Here is a 21,082-nt window from a genome sequence, read left to right as displayed (position 1 = left end):
TTCCTGGTAAGCACTGAACTAACCTCCACTCCCTCCAACAGGAGCTGGCTGTCCATAGTTCCGTTTCCTGCAGTTTATCTATTTCCCCCTGAGCCCCAGCCTGTATTCCTAGCACTCCAAGACTGTGGCTTGCCTGTTTCTTGTTGCTGTGGGCTGTCCTTGCTTAGGTAGTTTCGCAGTCACTGAGCCTGCATATCCCACAAAAAGGACTCTAACAAGATGAGATGTAATGGAACACGACTGTTCCTCCTGTACACTGAATTTAGCCAGCTCAACATTTTCATAAGTCACCGTGACAGCATCATGAAGGATCAAAAATCATGACGTGTGAAAGAATGGTTGAAGTAACTGAAGATATTTAATCTAGAGAGGTGGAAAACACATGGTAGCTATGGTTAAATACTTAAGAGGGCAACCACAGGGAAGAATGACTCAATTTCCTAACACCCATGGGTAAGATCTATGGAGAGATACCCTTTGACTTGATATCAAGGAAGGTTTTTAAAAACATGACTGTCTAGGAGTGTTCAAGTAGGGTCAGATGACCAGCGATTGGGAATATTTCCAAAGCAGGACCAAGTGAGGTCTGAGCCACTGTCCCATTGTTAGGGTGTCTGTGGTGTTCTTCCGTTAAAGAAGTCCCACAAGTTGCTATCACCTCGTGGGCCTGCCCGTGTATTGGTTACTCTACAGAAGTTTAGGAAGGCGGTGCCACAGGGTCCTGGAGTAGTCAGACAAGAGCCTTCATGCAGGCAACACCTCTTTCAGCTCTCCAAACACCCACTCGTGTGTGGTCTCAAAAACACCCAGTACCTTTACTTAGCTTCACCCGCTCAACAATATGCTCAATATGAGCAGTGTGACTCCCAAGCCTGGGTCAGGCCTGCATGTTTCTCACGAGCCACAGTCTTAGGCCGAGCAGCCTTGAGTTTGTGGAGGGAGAGCCCCCCTGCCCGCAGGGGGCTGTCATCACAGAAGTCTGAAAGGAGGGATCTACGGAGTCCTGGAGGCGGGCCTAGCGGTCCAGGCCTGGTGACATCACTGTCCAGAAAGGCCCCAGTTTCTATGGCTCTGTGCATGGGGGCCATTTGTTCTTGGCAGACTTCATTCCAGGGGTCCTGTGTGGACCAGAACTAGGGGCTGGGCAGAAGGTGATGGCTGCTTGGAGGGAAGCCAGGCCGTCTAGTAGGGGAGGATGGCTGGAACATAGCGCTGAAGTGGGCTCGGCTTTCAAGCTGCATTCGGTGGCCCAGTGGGGAGGTGAGTCCACGGACGAAATGGATTCGAACCAGCCCCGACTGTCCCCCAGATACCAGCCATCCATAGGAGTCCAGGTTTGGGCTGAAACGTACCTGTGAAGAGAACAGAAAACAAAAGGGGGATGCCCGAGTGGTGATTTGGGGTGACTCACCTCTGAAAGGACGGGAGCATGGTGAGGTGAGATGGGCAAGAATGAAGCCCAGTGATGAAGCATGCCTGGGACACTTTGAAGGTGGCAGCTGCCAAAGCCACCCCCCTTCCCGGCCACCTACGCAACTTTTCACCCCCCACTCCATCGACCATAGACCCAGAGCCGACAGTACCTTATGGATGGCCTCAAGCTGCAGCCTGTCCAGGCAGAGCTGGGAGTGCCCCTCTCCCTCCTGCATGCGCAGCATTGGCTCTCTGTGGAGCAGGTCATGGAAGGAGCCCTGGGGAGGGGAGATGGAGCAGGAGAAAGCGAGCTGTTCTTAGTTCCACATCTTTGCGTGGAACCTGGGACTCCTTTCCACACAAGGACTAAATTATTCTGCCTTTTCTAATGCCACACCCATTCTCCTGGCTTCAGCTTACCAGATCTGTGTCTTGAAAGAGCAGGTAGTGATGGTTGACAGTTTCAGTGTAAGTTCGAGCCTTGGGAGGATTGGGGACCCCGGATGAAGCAGAAGAGTGGTCTTGACCTTCAGGACTGTCCTGATACGGTATCAGATCTGCTTTATATATAGGCTAAGACAGAGACCATGAGATTAGGTTCTGTGATATGGAAGACAGAATAAAAGCTAAGAGAGGGGAAACTGGTGTTGGGCCGGAAAGACTTAAAGATGGAAGAAAATAGTATGTTTAAACAGGCTCAGATGCAACAGGGTAGGGAAGATTATAACACAACTCTGTGCTAAGACTTTCAGGGTTAGTGTCAGGCTGGGAGACCCAGGACTAATTTGTACTCTACCAGGAGATGGGAGGGCATGTGGATTAGGGCTCCAACAGCTGCCGTTAAGTGTTCATATACGTACAAATCTTCGCTCTACAGGTCGCTTGACATTTATTGGATTCAGTGCCATATCAGGCAATATAGCAGCAATGAGCTCCCCGGATATATCTCCTGCAGCTACCGTCCCAAGCCAGTCGGATCCTGACAGACTCTAACAGGAAGAGACAGATTTCATTCATTCATTCATCCTTACACACACACACACACACACACACACACACACACACACACACACTCATTTCAGTTCTGTGAATCAGTGATGACTGCAGTCTGAGAGATACACACAAGTGAGCTTGTCATAACCCCAATGATACAGTTACCATACACCTACCTTCTCCTATCCAACTACCTTTTCCTGACCACTGTTGATGAGTAAATGAGCTATTTTCCTGTGTAATGAAGACTATGGAAGAGACGGACTCACCCAGACAGTGCCTTTTCGAGGAGCAGTGAAGTAGGCCTTGAAACCAAAGTAACCAGCGTCAATATAATGAATCCCACAGAGTCCATAGCTGTTAAAGAGAAAAATAAAACCTTCATTCTTCTAAGATTCCATTCATTTCTTTCCCCAAACCCTTCAAACAGCCTCAGTGAGCCAGCTCTCAACCTTTCTCTGCCCACAACAATCTGGCCTGCTTTGCACGCCAACCCTCAGCCTGTCCCCCGAGTGCCTCCTGTCTCCATCCTGTCGTACGAGGCATAGCAGTTGTCCTGAGCCACGGTGACACCATTGTAGGGGAGAAGCCAGGCCAGCTCTGTACTCAAGAAGCGCTTGATTGAGTTTATTGGCTCGTAAGGCCGTCGAAGGTCCCAGAATTTAATTTTCCGGTCACTCCCCGCAGAGACAAGGAAATGACTAAGAACAGACGTAAGAAGATTCAATCAATAAATATGGAAGAGTCAGCTGGTCCCAGTCCTCACTTGGCCCCCCCACCCCCGACAGAGCTCCTATCCTATACCTGTTAGCTTTGCACCACTGAAGGGTACGCACAGCCTGGTCATGGGCTAGGAAACATTGGAAGGGGTAGAGCTTCAAGGAGCCATCAGAGAGCCGTATCCGCTGCAGGGGCGAGTTAGTGGGAAGGTTCCAGAAAACCACCATGCCTGAAGTAGAGACAAAATGTGTAGGAATTAAAGGGAAGTTCTCTCCTCCTGGCTCTCATTTCGTTCTAGGTTCTTCTACCCTCAGATCCCAACTACTACAAAAGAAAGTAGGGATCATGATTACCTAATTCTCCCTTCATGGTTTAAAGACTCAATCTGATATTTTAGCTCCAATTCTCATCAACCAAAAAGTAATAGCTTAGCCTGGAACCTGCAGTTGAAAAATGATCCACTGAATGCACCTAGTAGCTGCAAACTACGGCTGGACCAAGTCTAGTCTGTCACCTACTTTGGTAAATAGAGTTTTACTAGAACACAGTCACACTCATCCCATGTCTATGCCTGGTCCACTGTCAGTTAAACAGTTCCACCAACAGTTAAACAGCCCACAAAGCCTAAAATTATTTACTATCTGGACCTTTACAGAAAGTGTTTGCTAACTCTGCTCTAAGACAAAGAGAATAGGCAAAAAATCACAAGCAACAAAAATGTAGAGACAGAAAACAAACGGACAAATAGAAATGAACTCAACTCTTACAAAACCTGGCTGACACTTGATAAGGCATGGCACTAGAGAAGGCACTCAAAAATAAAAATAAAAGACAAAGAATAATATAAAAACGTAAAACAATAGCTAGGCAAAGTATTTATACATAAAACCTCCGTTATACATAAGCCCAGGAAAAAATAGCACCTATGAACCTTTCTTGAAAAAAAAACTTAGTGACAGTGAATTTTAGCCACACGATATAAAAAATTTAGCAATGGAAGAGAGACAGATAAGTGAATGACAGAGACAATTAAATAACTCTAGGAATTAAGATGGCAGAACAGCATCAATATTATGTACCTTGACAACATGAGAGTATTACCACCCAAAGAAAAACAGAAGATGGAGAGAGGGATGATCTAGGAAGAAATGCTAGAGTGCCAATTTCCTTACCTTCCTTGCAGAAAGTCTATGTATGACGTCTAAAAACGACACTGCCGCTGGGCTCGGTGGCTCAGCCTGCAATCCCGCGCCTTTGGGAAGCTGAGCTGAGTGGATTGCCTGAGCCCTCGGGTTCAAGACCCGCCTGGGCAGCGAGACCTCATCTCTACAATAAACCAAAAAATCAGCCGGGTGTGGTAGCGCATGCCTGTAATTCCGGCTACTTGGAAGGCTAAGGCGGAAGGATCGCCGGAGCCCAGCAGGTCGAGGCTGCAGTGGCCGGGAGTGGCCACTGCACTCCAGTCTGGGCGTCTGAGTGAGACTCCAACTCAAAAAAAAAAAAACCAACAAAAAAAAACGACACTGCCACTTGAAAAGTACCTAATAGCTGCCAGCTACATAATGTTATTTACAGTCTTTTTCTCTTTTTAATTATTGGAGGAACTAATGTCTCTTGTGGTGAAGGACTGTTCTTGATTAGGAGCTTAGCTAATAATTCCGTTTGACTTCCATGTCTTTTTCTGCTATAAAATTAAGGCATAATTTAAATACCTTTTCTGAGTAGAAAGTTATCCCACAGCTTTAAAATAAAATAAAATTTTTTAAAAGTTCTAGTGACTTATTTCTTGCCTATTTGTACTTTTTCACATTGCTTGAATATTTATAACTATAAATGATGTCCAGCACCGAACCCCCTCCCCCCACAAAAAAACACTAAAAAACAAGCAAATATAAAGTTTAAAGAGCAAAAAGCTCCTTACGTCTTATTTATTTTCTTACCATTATAGTATCCTGCAGCCAGGTGGTGATGGGGCCTGGTAGGCATCCAGGCCAGGCTAAGGCACTGACCACACTCAGAGGGCTCTGTGGCTTGCATAGACCCCACCTGCAGGGTTGCCACACACTGGGCCTGCAGGAAAAGAAGAGATGGGACTAGGGTCAGGGGAATGAAGGCTCAAGTCAGTGTTAGCCCAGCAGGATGAGGTCATTTCAGGAGGCGACGTGCTCAGAATCAGGTGAGGCTCCAGGACTCACCTTATAAATGGCAGGCTTCACTGCATCTGTGAGGGAAGAGAGTAGGACTTGATGCAGTGACCCTAGGACCGAGCTCCTAGTCAGGCCTTGCATTAAATTGGCTCCCACTCATGGATGACTTTTCCTTGCCCTTTGTTGAGAAAGCCTACACCTTTCCTCCACCAACTGATGAACCGGCCTCCATCAGCACCTCTTCCTTCCCAATGGTATCCTTCCTCCCATCAGCAGGGCTGGTCCCTCCACTCTCCTCTCCTCTCGCCCCCGTCACTTTCTCCAAGGCATCTCTCCTTTCTCCTGCATTACAAACTTGCTCTCCCCCTACTGGGTCACTCCCATGTTGCCATGCCAACAGGTCCTACTGCCTTCAATCCAGAGAAACAAAACCTTTCTTTACTGGCCACACTCACCCCTTCCACCATCTCCATTTATTTTTTCCCCTTCCTAGCCAAACTTCGTGAAAGAAGCACCTATACCTACTGTCTCCACTTCTCGTCTACTCCCTCCTCAATGCACTCTTCCACCAGCCCACAAATATGGGACTTCCCAGGGCTCAAACCCAAATGCCCTCTTCTTTACTCAGTACTACTGAAAGTCAGATACATGCGGCATATGGAAGCTGGCATGTCCCAACTGCCTCGTCTCCTCTTCAGCTCTATGTTCTGTCCCTTTCTTCACAACAGGGAGAGAATGTGTGGGGGAGGGAGTGGGGGGACAACTGGGGGCACAAGATCACGGCAGAGCAGATGGCCCCATCCGTCAGCCTCTACCCTTGGCAGTTTTTCACACACAATCATCCACTGGGCAGCAAGAGGGGGAAAGGCACAAATGGAGGAGGGAAGACGGCTTATCCGTGAGTCTGGAAGACTGCACAAGAGACAGCGAGCTCAGGACAAGTGTGTGAAGTCCCAAGGTGGGGGTGCGTGTACGGAGGGGGCTGTGCAGACCTTTGTGCTAGAGACTGCCTCAGGAAGTTCGGGGGTGGACAGGCCCTGCTATGCTCTGGCCATGCCCCAGCAGCCCATTCTCCCTGCTAGGCCACTCACCTGGGGGCTGCTGGGCCAGCAGGGCCTCAGGATGGGGGAGGCTGAACAGCAGCACCTTCCCGTCTGAGCAGGCAAGAGCCAAGAGGCCCAACCGGGGCAGGAGAGGGGCCTGGAGGGCGGGAGCAGAGCAGTGCTGAGGCCTGCTACCTTCAGGCACCTTGCAGAAAACCTCTGTGGTCCCAGTGCCCGAGGTAGTCTGGAGCTGCTGGAAAAACTCCACCCACCACACTCCAAACTCAGAACTCCCAGGGCCTCTGTCCTCTGAGTCCCAGGCCAGCCCACAGTCAGCTAGGAAGTACCTTCCGAGGGGTGCCTGGAAGTTCCCATGCTCCACTGGGGCAGAACTTGAGGTCCCAGATGCAGCCGTGGTCACAAGCGATCCCGTAGACAAAGTGGGCCCTGTTGCCAGGACTGTAGAGAGGCGCCGGGACAGTGGGCAGGATGGACGGGGAACCCCAGCGCTGAGCTCCCCACCTCAGCCCACGGAAACCCATCCCCCACCGCACCACCCCGCCCTGCTCTCCTCGTCACACACCCTACAGGAGCCAACCCCGCCTCACCAGCTATCTTGTTGCAAGGTTCCAAGGCCCCAAAGCTGCAGCAGTCCAGGGCCCGAGTGAAGCTGGCTCAGGGGATGTGTCTCATTCATGTCAGGGCTGGAGAAGAGGGCCACATACTGCGAGGCTCCTGCGCCCTCAGGCACTGGGCACCAGTCCAGAGCCCAAAGCGGACCTCCCGTGAAGAAGGACACATCCCAGCGCTCTGGGTGTGCTGTGATGGAGCTGAATCTACAGAAGGCCCAAGGTGGGTGAAGACAGGCGGCAACAAAAGGTCAGGAGGGCTGGGCAGGGGCTGCACTGGCGCCCGCAGGAACCACCTTGTGCGTGGGACTGGGCCTAGAGAGTAGCCCGCAGGGGAGAGCGGCTCCTTCCTGTCCTTCCCAAAGTCTGCCTGACTCAATGACAGGTCATCCATTCTGGTTTACCAGCGTCTTCCCCAAGGCTGGTCTGTTCCAATCTGTCTTAGTAGACATGACCCTGTGAACTAATTTGACCCTAAACCTCGTGAGCTTCCCTCAGCCTAGCCAGCAGCAGCGAGCACACACATCAGGGAGGCCTGACCAGCACGAGCCAGGACTCTAGCCTTGGGACCCAAGAAACCAGCACCAGGGGAGGGATGGGACTCCTCTGTCCAACCGGCTCCAGGGGAGGGGCGGGCTCCTCTGTCACCCCTCTCAGCTTCACTCTCCCTGCTACTGGCCCTGCGGTCAGAGGCGGGCCAGGGCTCCATTGTCACCTGTTTATTCGGTAGAGCGTGCCATCTTCAGGTAGCCCTTCGCGTTGGACAGAGAACAGTGGCGATTTCTCCTCCTGGGGCAGGTAGGGCGCTGCCTCCCTGGGGAAGGCAAGGGAGCAGCCTGAATGTGGAAGAGCCTCACCTACCCCCGGGTTCCCATTGCAGATCCAGAGTCCTCTGCCACCCTTCGTCTTCGGTGGTGTCCCCCTTCCACAGCCTCAGAGAAGCTCCTTCCACTTACAGCTCAGACAGCAAGTGCCACTTCCAGGCTAAAGGAATCCATTCAGCAAACTCCCAGTATGAATGCTTCTGCTCTCGGCTGCAGAAACAGAAGAAGCATCAGTGAAGGAGCAGAGGGATTCCAGAGCTGTGCCGCCCAATGCAGCTTTCGGTGAGGACAGACATGGTCTGTCACCTGTGCTGTGCAATGTGTTGGCCGCTAGCTCCAAGTAGTGACCGGGCACCTGCAAAGAGGCGAGCACGGCTGAGAAGTGGAGCTTCTCTTTTTGTTTCATCTTAAGCATCTAGCGCTCTTGCCTTCGGAGCTTGCCTCTTAGTAAGGATAATGTCCCGGCATCTGCCTATGCACCGTGCTCTCTCCCCCAGCCCCACTTCTGGAGTGCCCTTGCCCCCTTCCACCACCCCTTCATCCTGGCCCCAGGCTCACAGGTCCTTGGTGAGGTGGAGGCACTTCCACACGGGAGCCATGACGTGATTGGGTAAGCCGTTGGGAGCCACTCCCCGGCAGTGTGGCTTCTGCTTCTGAGGATCGAACAGAAGGAAACGAAGACACGCTACAGGCGGGGAGTCCCAGGAGCAGCTCTCTCCCACCTTTTACTCTTGCTTCTCCACTAGCCACTGCTGCGCCAGAGACTTGCGTTTCAACCATGAAATGACTCTCCACCCTCTGCACTACTCCTCCAAAGTCCACATCTATTTTCTGTTCTTCCTCCACATTTCCAAGGCCGGGACTCCCACGTGCCCTCTGAAGCTCCTGGCCTACTGGACAGTCTCCCCTACTCCTCCCATCTTTCCACTATCCCTTTGCAGGCCTCCCTCCGTGACAGGTCCGGCTGACCATGGAATTCCCCAGAGCCCCTGTCTTCTTCTCAACCCTGGAAACACATACTCCTGGTCATCTCATCCTATGTCTCATGGCTTTGACTACTATTTTTTTTTTAAGAGTCACGGACTTGTTCTATTGCCCAGGTTGGAGTACAGCCTCAAACTCCTGGGTTCAAGCAATCCTCCCACCTCAGCCTCCTGAGTAGCTGGGACTACAGGCATGCACCACACCTGTCTTGGCAGCCATCTTTATGCCTGATTATCAAGTCTATATCTCAGTCAATATAAACTTGACTCAGTCGCAACTTTTCTACAAGTTCTAAACACATGCAGTGTGGTGGTGAGCCATGTTAAAGACTGAGACAATAGGAAAAATCAGCAATCAGTTTAAAAACTTAGAAAGTTCCTGTCTTTATTTAAAATTTTGGTAATCTGTTCACCACAGGTTTAATTTTTATTTTTTTAATTTTTTTAAAATGCTGCAACAAAATGTCATTTATCTCAATTGCTGAGGGTTTTGGTACTCCCTTACATGTACTCGGGGCATATAAGGCCTAGGTCCCACGCACACAATTGCTGACCAGCCATCTCCAGCAGGCATCTCCTACTCTACATGGCAGAAAGGAATGCATCCTTCCCCTGCCTACCCCACCCCTCACTCCCACTTCTCCCACGTTGCCAAGTTCAGTGCATGAGGCCGTCATCTAAGCTGGAAATGCCTGTTCCACCCCCAAGTCCTGTTAATTCTCTCACATGTCTCTTGAATTTGCCCCCCACATCTCACTGCTGGATTCAGGATCTAGCTCTCACTTGCATAACTGAGGCTGTCTTCTAATTGTCAACTGCAATTTGACCTATTTTCCTAACCAAGCATGTTATTTTTCTACTTAAAAACTTTTGTTGTACCTTTCGTTGTAACTTTTGTTGTTTCTGTTTGAGTTGATGAGGGTTGATGAAAAAGTTCTGGAAATGGATAATGGTCATGGTTGCATAACATTGTGGATGGACTTAACGTCACGGAACTGTACATTTTAAAATGGTTAAAATGGTCAATTTTACACAATTAAACAACGCTCAAACACATAAAAACAATCTTTGCGGGCTCCTACCCATCTCAGTTCTTCCATTCTCTCTAGTTTACTCCCTATAACTCTGCTTCAGGCCCCATGCTCCAGCCACAATCAATTTTGGGGAAAACCATCCTCTCTGGCAGGCTTCTATTCACCCTTCAAGACCCAGCTCAACAATCACTCCTCGGGGAAGCCTAAGCAGTTGACTGGTCTCCGTCTCTGTGCTTAAAGCATGCTGCTGGCTCCTGGTGCAGCATTTACCACACCATCTTGTTCACACGTATGTTTCTGGGCAGAGGACATTCAGTGCGTAGACAATCTTGTTTGCTACCCCTGTCTCCCAATCTCCCAAGTATCTCAACTGTTTTTCAAATCGTCCCTTTGTCCTTTGCCTGTTTTGCCTATCATCATTACCAGGCCAAGGTTATCCCTCTAGGCAACTTGCTGACCCCCAAAACATTCTATTTCCCCATTCACATTTTTTTCCTTTTTTTTTTAAGTCGAAGTCTCACTCTGGCACCCAGGCTGGAGTGTAGTGGGGCTCACGGCAGCCTCGACCTCCTGGGCTCAGGTGATCCTTCCGCCTCAGCCTCCTGAGTCGCTGGGACTACAGGTGGGTGTCACCATGCTTGGCTAATTTTTTCATTTTTTTTGTAGCGACGAGGACTTGCCGCATTGCTCAGGTTGGTCCCAGACTCCTGGGCTCAAGCAATCCTCCCACCTCAGCCTCCCAAAGTGCTGGGATTACAGGCATGACCCACCACACCTAGCCTCCCATTCACTTCTGTCCATTCAGATTACCGCTGAAGTGGATCCTCGCGGGGTGCTGCGGGGCACTGCAGGCTCAGGGTCAGACGAGCTTTCACTCGGGGCCTCACTCTCTTCCCCATCTTCAGCCTCGACTTGGAGAACAAAGTCTTCATCCCGGGTAGCATCCTCCTCCACTTCGCCACCAGGGCAGGCTGGCTGCTGCTGACATTTCTTCGGCTTGACGGGGCTGCTAACCTTGGGGTTCTCAGGACAGGACACAGGAGCAGGCAGGGCTGTGGAAAGCTCTTCCGCCAGTTCCTGGAGATACAGGAGTGCCCTGTGGGACAGGGCAGAATCAGAGTCACACTCATGGACATTTCACTGAGGTCTACTTTTCCAGACTCAACGGACTCTTATCTCAAGGGATCCTCCCAGCAACCCTGTTATTAATCAGTTAGCCCTATTAATTTCCCCTTCCCCTTTGACAGATGAAGAAGCAGAAATCCAGGAAAACTAAGTGACTTGGCTGAGATGATTCAGAGAGCAAATGTGGACTCAGAATCCAGGTCTTCCAACTCCAATTCCAAGGAGCTTTTCACTTGCCCACAGTCAAAAGCAAGGGCAAAGAGTGGAAAGACGCACATGCATCGACACACAGTGGCAACAAAATAGCAGTGAAGACCCGGGGAAGGTTAGTGAGAACCAGATAGGGCAGGGCGCAAGGCAAGAAAGTCCTGGGTAAACAAAGTCAGCAACACATGACAGAGAAGCTGCTGTGGAAAAGCTAAGGACTGCTCAAGTCCCCTGCTTACCTGATGCCTCCTCAGAGTCTTCTCATCCCCAACATCTGCCCCAACCAATCCCTTTACCCACCTCCTCCACCAGGTTGTACCCCACCATCCTTACACTTGGGCAGCCCTTCGGCGGGGCCGTTCCCCAGGAGGGGTCTCAAAGTCCTCAGGGGGCCTCATTGGAGATGGAGACTCAGGCTGATCTAGGTCTTTTGACAACTTCAGCAGGAGCAGCTCTGCCTTGGACTTTCGACCTCGTTTCTTAGGCACGGGGGTGGACAGAGGGTTGGATTGATCTAAGAGGCCAGGAACCAGAGGGGCTGATGGAGGATTAGGCTGTTGGGGCCTTCTGGGGCCTTTCCGTGTCCTACCACCTCTCTTCCGGCCAGGCTTTGAGGCCCTAGGCTTTGAGATCTTTGACATCTCTGAAGAAAGATCTGTAGAGAAGAATATGGTCTGTGAGATGGGACTAGCGCTCCAACCTCTTTGGAAGAGATTACCCTACCCCAGGTTTGCAAATCCTATGAGCTCAACCTGTCTCTTTCATCTCAAGTTAAGCAGGAGAGGTAAAAAGACAGAAAAACAAGACACTCACCTGGCTGCTCCAGTCTGGAGAGGCCTTCCTGCTCTGGAGGGAGCCTCGTCTCATCGGGGGACTCCTCAAATCCAAGCAAAGGGGGAGGCAACGACATCTCTACAGAAGACTCTGCACTGGTCAATTCCGAAGAGGCTGCGACGTCGAGTGCACTTAGCACCTCTTGTCCAGGAGAGTCCTCCACAGCCATGTTCCCCACGGGGCCGGCCTCTCCCAGGGAAACATAGCCGACCCCGCAGGTGTCCATCAGCACCCCCCAAAGTGGCTGCCCCTGCAGAAAGAGATACAAATGAGGGGGAGGCAGAAGCTATAGGTACCGACACAGGGTTTTGTTTCCCCGTCTTTCTCCCCTCACTCCTACAACTGGAACCCAAGCTTTCTGATCATTCAATCAATAGTAGTCCCTAAGCCCCTTCTGAATGCCAGGCACTATTACAGAAACTCATAATGTAACACTAAGCAGACAGACAAGGTTCCCTGCCCTTGTGAAACAGACATTCTGGTGGAGAAGACAACAAACAAGCACACAAATAGTAAAAAAACCACCACCGGTAGACACTTTCTGTGTGCCAAGCACTATACTAAGTGCTTTATATACACTATTTAATATAGAGTTCATACATCTTCATTAAGAATGCAGCAGTAGAGGTGAGTGGATTGCCTGAGCCCGCGGGTTCGAGATGTGCGTGGGCAACTTGGCGAGACCTCATCCCTACAATAAATCAAAAATGAGTCGGATGTGGTAGTGCGCGCCTGTAGTTCCAGCTACTCGGAAGGCTGAGGTGGAAGGATCACCAGAGCCCAGCAGGTCGAGGCTGTGGTGGCTGGGAGCAGCCACTGCCCTCCAGTCTGGGCAACATAGTGAGACTCCAACTCAAAAAAAAAAAAAAAAAAAAAAAATGCAGCAGTATGCTGGACATGGTAGCTCATGCCTGTCATCCCAGCACTTTGGGAGGCGGAGGCAAGAGGATTGCCTGAGCCCAGGGGTTCAAGACCAGCCTGGGCAACTTGGCGAGATCTCATCTCTACAATAAATCAAAAAATTAGCCAGATGTGGTGGCTCACTCCTGTGATTCCAACTACTTGGAAGGCTGAAGTGGAAGGATCACCTGAGCCCAGCAGGCTGAGGCTGTAGTGGCTGTGAGTGTGCCACTGGACTCCAGCCTGGGTGACAGACTGAGTCTCCAACTAAAAAAAAAAAAAAAAAAAAAAAAAAAGAATACAGCAGTGGGCCGGACATGGTAGCTCATTCTGGGAGGCAGAAGCGAGAGGATTGCTGAGTCCAGGGGTTCAAAACTAGTCTGGGCAACTTGGCAAGACTTCATCTCTACAAAAAATAAGAAAAAATTAGCCAGGCATGGTGGTGCACACCTGTAGTTCTAGCTACTTGAAAGGCTGAGGTGATAGCAGGTTGAGGCTGAGGTGGCCGTGGGTATGCCACTGCACTCCAGCCTGGGTGACAGAGTAAGACTCCTACTCAAAAAAAAAAAAAAAAAAATACAACAACAGTGAATGCACAGTGAAATGACACACACACACACACACACAAAAGGAGAGAAAGAAAAATAAAATATCTAGGGAAGGGACACAACTTCCTAAAATATACTGTAAATTAACAGCTCTCAGATACTATAAAATTTAGACCAAACTGAAGGAGGATGCCTAGAGCTACCATCCATCTCTGCAAACATTAGTCAAGGAATAGGTTCATTTGAGAAAGTATGAAAGAAAATATTTGCAAACCATGCACGTGACAAAGGACTAATAACCAGAATCTATAAGGAACTTAAACAAACTGACAAGAAAAAAAATAATATTCTCATTAAAAAATGAACAAGGACACAGACACTTCTCAAAAGGCATATAAGTAGCCAACAAACATTTAAAAATGTTCAACATCACTATTCAACAGAGAAATGCAAATCAAACCACAATAAGAGAGCACCTGATACCAGTCAGAATGGCTAGTATTAAAAAGCAAAAACACAGCCAGGCGCAGTGGCTCACGCCTATATTCCCAGCACTTTGGGAGGCGGAGACAACAGGATTGCTTAAGCCCAAGGGTTCAAGACCAGCCTGGGCAACACGGTGAGACCTCATTTCTACAGTAAATCAAAAAAATTAGCTGGGTGTGGTGGCGCACGCCTGCACAACAGCAAGGTCATGGAACCAACTAGGTGTCCATCAACAGTGGACTGGATAGCCAGGTGCGGTGGCTCACCTGTAATCCCAGTTCCAGCACTTTGGGAAGTGGAGGCAAGAGGAATGACTCAGTCCAGGGGTTTGAGACCAGCCTGGGCAACTTGGCAAGACCTCATCTCTATAATAAATTTTTTAAAAAATTAGCTGGGTGTGGTGGCACACGCCTGTAGTTCCAGCTACTTGGAAGGCTGAAGCAGAAGGATCGCCAGACACCAGCATGTCAAGGTTGCGGTGGCCGTGAGTGTGCCACTGCACTCCACTCTGGGTAACAGAGTGAGACTCTGACTCCAAAAAAAAGAAAGAAAAGGGAAAGTTCATATGCTGCTGGTGGGGATGTAAGCTAGTTCAGCCTCCTATGGAAAACACTTTGGAGATTTCTCAGAGAGTTAAAAATAGGTTTACCATTTGATCCAGCAATCCCACTTCTGGGAGTCTACCCAAAAAAGCATAAATCCGTCTACCAAAAAGACACTCGCACCCCTATGTTCACCACAGCACTATTCATAATAGCAAAGTCACAGAACCAACCTAGGTGCCCATCAACAGTGGACTGGATAGCCAGGCGTGGTGGCTCATCCTGTAATCCCAGCGCTTTGGGAAGTGGGGGCGAGAGGATTGCGCAAGTCCAGGGGTTCAAGACCAGCCTGGGCAACCTGGTGAGACCTCCTCTCTATAATTAAAAAAAAAAAAAAAAATTTAACTGGGCATGGTGGTGCACACCTGTAGTTTCAGCTACTTGGAAGGTTGAGGCAGAAGGATCACCTGAGGCCAGCCGTGAGTGTAACCATTGCACTCCAGCCTGGGCACTACTACTCAAAAAAAAAAAAAAGACTAAGAAAACAGAAACTAACCAAAATTCTTGGAATAAAACATTGGATAAAGAAAATGTGGCTTCTACACACCACAGAATATTATGCAGCCATAAAAAGAACAAAATCTTCTCTTCTGCAGCAACATGGATGCAACTGGAGGCCATTATCCTAGCAAATTAACCCAGAAACAGGAACCTAAACACCAAATATTACTTGTAAGTGGCAGTTAAACAAAGGGTACACATGGACATAAAGATGAGAACAGATACCAGGAGCTGTGGCATAAGTGGGGGAGGGCACTAGGGGGCCCTGGGTTGAAAGGCCAGCGCTATGGGTTACCATGGTCACTATTTGGGCAACGGGGCAAATAGAAGCCCATACCTTACCCTCATGCAATATACCTATGTAACAAGTCTGCACATGCACCCCCTAAATCTTTTTTGAGTTCGAGTCTTACTCTGTTGTCCAGGCTGGAGTGCAGTGGCACAATCATGGCTCACAGCAGCCTTGACCTCCTGGGTTCAGATGATCCTTCCACCTCAGCCTCCCGAATAGCTGGGGTTATAAGCATGCACCACCATGCTCTGCTAACTTTTAAATTTTTTGTAGGCACAAGGTCTTGTGATGTTGCCCAGGCTGGTCTTGATCTCCTGGGCTTAAGCAATCCTCCTGCTTTGGCCCCTAAATCTTAAAAAAAAAAAAAAAGTATTCTCTGGTGCCCTGCCATCAATGTTTTGCTGGATGGGGGAGGTGGGTAGGCTATGAGACAATTAAGGAACATTCCATCACATATAGGATAGACTAAGCTGCCACAAATCTTCATTTTCTTCAAAACTAGCAACATCAGCTGTGCAACCATAAATCAACGTAAACAGATAAAACACTGACCACCAAAGCAAACACCTAAGCAACACAGAACTCCACAAGGGCCCAGTTTTTGGCCAGAATAACCTGTTTGTCTGTGACAATGGGAGAGAAACAGTTCAGATCCCAGGAAGGAACCCCACATAGATCTGTACATGCCCTGAGGATAAAGAATTCATCAGACTCAGTGGAAAAGTATGCTAATACACCTTCCATAAGAAACACACAAAAGCTCCCAGCTATCTCCCTTGAAGAAGCTATAGTCTAACAGATTTTAAACAATGGCCAACCCTCTAACTCCTGCTGAGGATACAATATAACTCACTGCTGAGGACACATTATGGCGCACAGCAGTGCCAGGCAAACAAACAGAAGCCAGTGAAAAACCCACCTATGCAGTTTCTTGGTAAACAGGCCAGCCCAGACAGAACCACCCCAGTCAAATCAGGAGTAAGCAAAAGGGATCCAACATGAGACCTCTGCATAGTACCGGAAGAAGAATACAACAGCCACAAGATGAGAAGTACCCTTTTGAAGAACTGATCCAGAAAACAGAAGCCACTTCCCAACAAAGACACCCAGGGACAGTAAAGTCCAAGTGTATGGTGTGAATGCTTGTCCCCTCCGAAACTTATGCTGAGGTGTAACTGCCACCGTAACAGTATGAGGAGGCGGGACCTCTAAGAGACGATCAGGCCACGACGGGGGGCTGGCGCCATCATCAAGGGGTGAGTCTGCCCGTCTCTTGTTTGGCTGCTCTCTGCCTTCTGCCATGGGATGACACAGTGAGAGGCTCTTGCCAGATGCGGCCCCTTGATCTCGACTTCCCAGCCTCCAAAACTGTGAGAAATAAATTTCTGTTCATTATACATTGTCCAGTCTCAGATATTCTGTTGTAGCAGCACAAAATGGACTGTGACACCACAAAACAAGAGAACAAAGAAGAGAGAAGACAATGGCAAGGTGAAAGGTGAGCTGGCAGTCACAAGGAAAGAAACCCAGCAAAAGAACAAATCACAGACATGAAACCACAGGAGAAGCAACAAGTAGAAACTATACGGCCAAAAAGAGAATCAGATACGAGAACATTCACAGAGAATGCAAAGAGAAAAAAGTGATGGGGAGATGACTAGACAGATAGCAAATGCAAATGACACCAGCACACAATTGATATTCTTAAATGAGAGAGCAGAAAAGCAGGAGCAGAAAAAACTTCAAAAACTGCAGGCAAAAAGTTCCTGAAATAAATAGTATTTTGAAACTTTTCTGGGGCCCAGCATGGTGGCTCACACCTATAATCCCAGCACTTCGGGAGGTTGAGGCAAAAGGACTGCCTGAGCCCAGGGGTTCGAGACCAGCCTGGACAACTTGGTGAGACCTCATTTCTACAATAAATCAAGAAAAATCAGCTGGGCGTGTGGTGCATGCCTGTAGTTCTAGCTACGTGGAAGGCTGTGGTGGATGGATCACCTGAGCCCAGTAGGTCAAGGCTGTGGTGGATGGGAGTGTGCTACTGCACTCCAGCCTGGGCGAAAAAGTAAAACTCCAACTCAAACAAAAAACCCAAAAAACTTTTCTGGGCTGTGCTCCATGGCTCACACCTATAATCCCTGCACTTTGGGAGGTCAAGGTGAGGACTGACTGAGCCCGTGGGTTCGAGATCAGCCTGGGCAACTTGGTGAGAGCTCATCTCTACAGCCAGGTGACAGAGCGCAGTACAACTAAAAAAATAATAATAATAATAAAATAAAATTTTCTTAAGTTAAAAGAATATCTCTGCCTATAGATCTTAGTGTATAAAAGGAAAACAAAATCAATAAGGACTCACCAAAACCAAAAACACTTGTGTGAAAATATAAAATTGTAAAAGCCACCAACACCCACAAACATCTCAGCAGATAAAACATGTCTCTTACAAATTAAAACCAGGCTAGTCTCAGAGTTCTGAAAAACACCTGATACCAGAAGACAAAAGAACACTTAGAGAGGGTCAGAGATTTCTTACCTAAGTAGGATGTCATTCATGTAAAGACAACAGAATGACATTCTGAATAGGCAAGTTTCTAGAAATTACCACACTTATGCACCCTTACTGAAAACAAAAATCCAGTTGAAGATCCAATTTAGACCCAGAAAGATAAGTCAATATATCAAATTTTCTGGCTGGATGCAGTGGCTCACACCTGTAATCCCAGCACTTTGGGAGACCAAGGCAGGAGGATTGCTTCCAGATATGTTGATGTGTGTCTGTAGCCCTAGCTATTAGGGAGGCTTAGGTGGAACGATCACCTGAGCCCAGGAGTTCAAGACTACAGTGAGACAGGGTCGTGCCACTGCACTCCAGCCTGGGCAAAGTGAGACCTCAACTAAAATCATATATACACACATACACACACACTTTTTTTTTTTTGAGTTGATGTCTCACTCCATTGCCCAGGCTGGAGTGCAGTGGCATACTCACAGCCACCACAGCGTCGACCTGCTGGGTTCCAGCGATCCTTCCGCCTCAGCCTTCCAAGTAGCCAGAACTATAGGCATGTGTTACCGCGCCTGGCTAATATTTTGATTTATTGTAGAAATGAGGTCTCACAAAGTTGCCCGGGCTGATCTCAAACCTGTGGGCTCAGGCAATCCACTCGCCTTGGCCTCCCAAAGTGCTGAGATTATAGGCTGAGCCACTGAGTTCAGTCAATATATATTTTTAATTTTTTATTCTAAAGATGTGGTGAGGTATAATTCAGGGTTAGGTATACAAATGTTCATTATGCAGGCACCCTTGTTAATGAGGTGTGCAACCCTTCCCCTTAATATATTATTTTCTAATGGCACAGTTGTGGTATAAAAAGGTTGGTAGTCAGCATTTAACCCAATGAAACACAAACTGTGTTTAAATAACCGTGGTAACTAGAGTCTATAAAATAGACTCTAAATTAAAAATTTTAAAGATTTCAACGTGTAAAACTATCAGTCTTTATAGTAGACTTTATAGTATCCTTTTTTTTGTTTTGAGTCGGGATCTGTCGCCCAAGTTGGAGTGCATGCTCCCAGATACCACAGCCTCGACCTGTTGGGCTCAGGTGATCCTTCTGCCGCAGCCTTCTAAATAGCTGGAACTATAGACATATGCCACGATGCCCGGCTAATTTTTTTTCTTGATTTATTGTAGAGATGAGGTCTCACCAAATTGCCCGGGCTGGTCTCCTACCTGTGGTCTCAGGCAGTCCTCTCACCTCGGCCTCCAAAATTGCTGGGATTAAAGATGTGAGCCATGGTGCTCAGCCAAAAAAAAGTGGTATCCTAATTTTGCTTCTACGATTGATAAACTGGAAAATACAGGTTTGTTATTACCATTTAGATGTTCAGTAGAACTAAAAACAGCATCTGAGGCAGACCCCCCCCAAAATGGAATTTTTTTGGAGGGTGGGCCTCTAGTAGTACAGGTTTCCCCGGCTAGCTAAGTGTTCTAGGAACCCACTAGCATCAGTTTAACAGTTAGGATTGTTGTGAGAGGCTGAATTCGGCTTCGGTGAATTTTTTTTTTAGTTGAAGTCTCACTCTGTCATCCAAGCTGGAGTGCAGCGGTATGCTCACGACACCCCAGTGTTGACCTGTTGGGCTCTGGCAATCCTTCCATCTCAACCTTCCAAGTAGACAGAACTGCAGGCGTGCGCTACCATGCCCAGCTAATTTTTGATTTATTGTAGAGACGAGCTCTTGCCAAGTTGCCCAAGATGGTTTCAAACCTGTGGGCTCAGACAACCCCCTCATTTCGGCCTCCCAAAGTGCTGGGATTACAGGCTTGAGCCACTGTGCCCAACCTATTTTTTTTTTTTTGAGTTGGAGTCTCACTTTGTCGCCTAGAATGGAGTGCAGTGACACACTCACCGCCACCCCACCCCAGCCTCAACCTGCTGGGCTCAGGTGATCTTCCGCTTCAGCCTTCCAAGTAGCTGGAACTACAGACACATGACACCACACCTGGATAGTTTTTGTGATTTACTGTAGCGATGAGGTCTCACAAAGTTGCCCAGGCTGATCTTGAACCCCCGGGCTCAGACAATCCTCTCACTTCAGCCTCCCCAAGTGCTAGGATCACAGGCTGAGCCACTGAGCCCGGCCCAATGAATTTTTTAATGGAGATTCTTTTAACATGTTTGCCCATTTCATGAAGGGTGATTTACCAGCAAACGTGTCCACACTGCACTGTGTTCAGCAGTTTTTGCAAAAACACATGACCACCCCCCCATGCCACATCTTCCCTGGTTACCTGATCTTGCCCAAACAACTTTTTGGTTTCCCCATGAAAAAAGTTCTCAGCTGGGCACAGTGGCTCACATTCGTAACACCAGCACTTTGGGAAGCGGAGGCGAGAGGACTGTCTGAGCCCACGGGTTCGAGACCAGCCTGGGCAACATGGTGAGACCTCATCTCTACAATAAATAAAAAAAAGTAGCTGGGCGTGGTGGCACATGTCTGTAGTTCCAGCTACTTGGAAAGTTGAGGTGGAAGGATCGCCTGACCCTAGCAGGTGGAGGCTGCAGTGGCCGTGAGGGTGCCACTGCATTCTAGCCTGGGTGACAAGAATGAGACTCCAACTCAAAAAAAAAAAAAAAGCCAAAAAACTATATAATTGTTAAGAGACATCTAAAACAAAAGGGCAACCCTCTCCTCTCACTGTGGGAGCTTTTCTGTCTTCCCAATAAATCCTGCTTTAAAAAAAAAAAAGACATCTAAAACAAAGGAACTCAAAAGGCTGAAAATATACAAGACAAATGTAAGCAAAAAGAAAGCAGGACTTTGGGCCAGGAGCAGTGGCTCACACCTGTAATCTCAGCACTTTGGGAGGCTGAGGTGAGAGGACTGCCTAAGTCCAGGGGTTTGAGACCAATGTGGGCAACATGGAGAGACTTTGTCTCTACAAAAAATTAGCTGGGTGCAATGGCATGTGCTTGTAGTTCCAGCTACTTGGAAGGCTGAGGCGGAAGGGTCATCTGAGCCCAGAAGGTTGAGGCTGCAGTAGTCATGAGCGTGCCACTGTACTCCAGTCTGGGTGTCAGTGAAACTCCAACTCAAGAAAAAAAAAAAAAAAAAGAAAGAAAGACTTGTGACGATAATAGCAAAGTTGAATTCAGGGAAAAATATTAAATATAACTACAAGGGAAAGTATAATAATTTCAAATAATATAAAAGATATATTATCACGATCCTTCAGATAACAAATAACAGCATTCATTATACAAAGCAAAATCTTTTTTTTTTTTTTTTTTTGAGTT

At 48.3% G+C, this 21,082-nt stretch overlaps 1 protein-coding gene across 1 annotated transcript; it reads right to left on the bottom strand.

The window, feature by feature from the left end:
* Window positions 1–334: 334 nt before the first annotated feature.
* Window positions 335–16,552, bottom strand: GTF3C2 (general transcription factor IIIC subunit 2). Its single transcript, XM_021708134.1, has 19 exons — window positions 16,488–16,552; window positions 11,932–12,202; window positions 11,452–11,773; window positions 10,597–10,882; window positions 8,328–8,422; window positions 7,902–7,979; window positions 7,661–7,759; window positions 6,925–7,152; window positions 6,664–6,775; window positions 6,365–6,473; window positions 5,322–5,347; window positions 5,067–5,196; window positions 3,211–3,355; window positions 2,946–3,107; window positions 2,676–2,763; window positions 2,274–2,402; window positions 1,834–1,986; window positions 1,584–1,691; window positions 335–1,352 (listed from the first exon to the last, which is right to left on the bottom strand). Exons 2-19 carry the CDS (start codon window positions 12,176–12,178, stop codon window positions 1,134–1,136), a joined length of 2,736 nt encoding a protein of 911 aa, XP_021563809.1. The 5' UTR covers window positions 12,179–12,202; window positions 16,488–16,552; the 3' UTR covers window positions 335–1,133.
* Between the last annotated feature and the right edge of the window lie 4,530 nt (window positions 16,553–21,082).

This window comes from Carlito syrichta, unplaced genomic scaffold (assembly GCF_000164805.1).
Source record: "Carlito syrichta isolate Samal-C Ts95f unplaced genomic scaffold, Tarsius_syrichta-2.0.1 Scaffold130881, whole genome shotgun sequence".
NCBI lineage: Eukaryota > Metazoa > Chordata > Mammalia > Primates > Tarsiidae > Carlito > Carlito syrichta.
The sequence above is the reverse complement of the archived record's forward strand: the minus strand, read 5'-3'. Positions and strand labels throughout refer to the sequence as shown.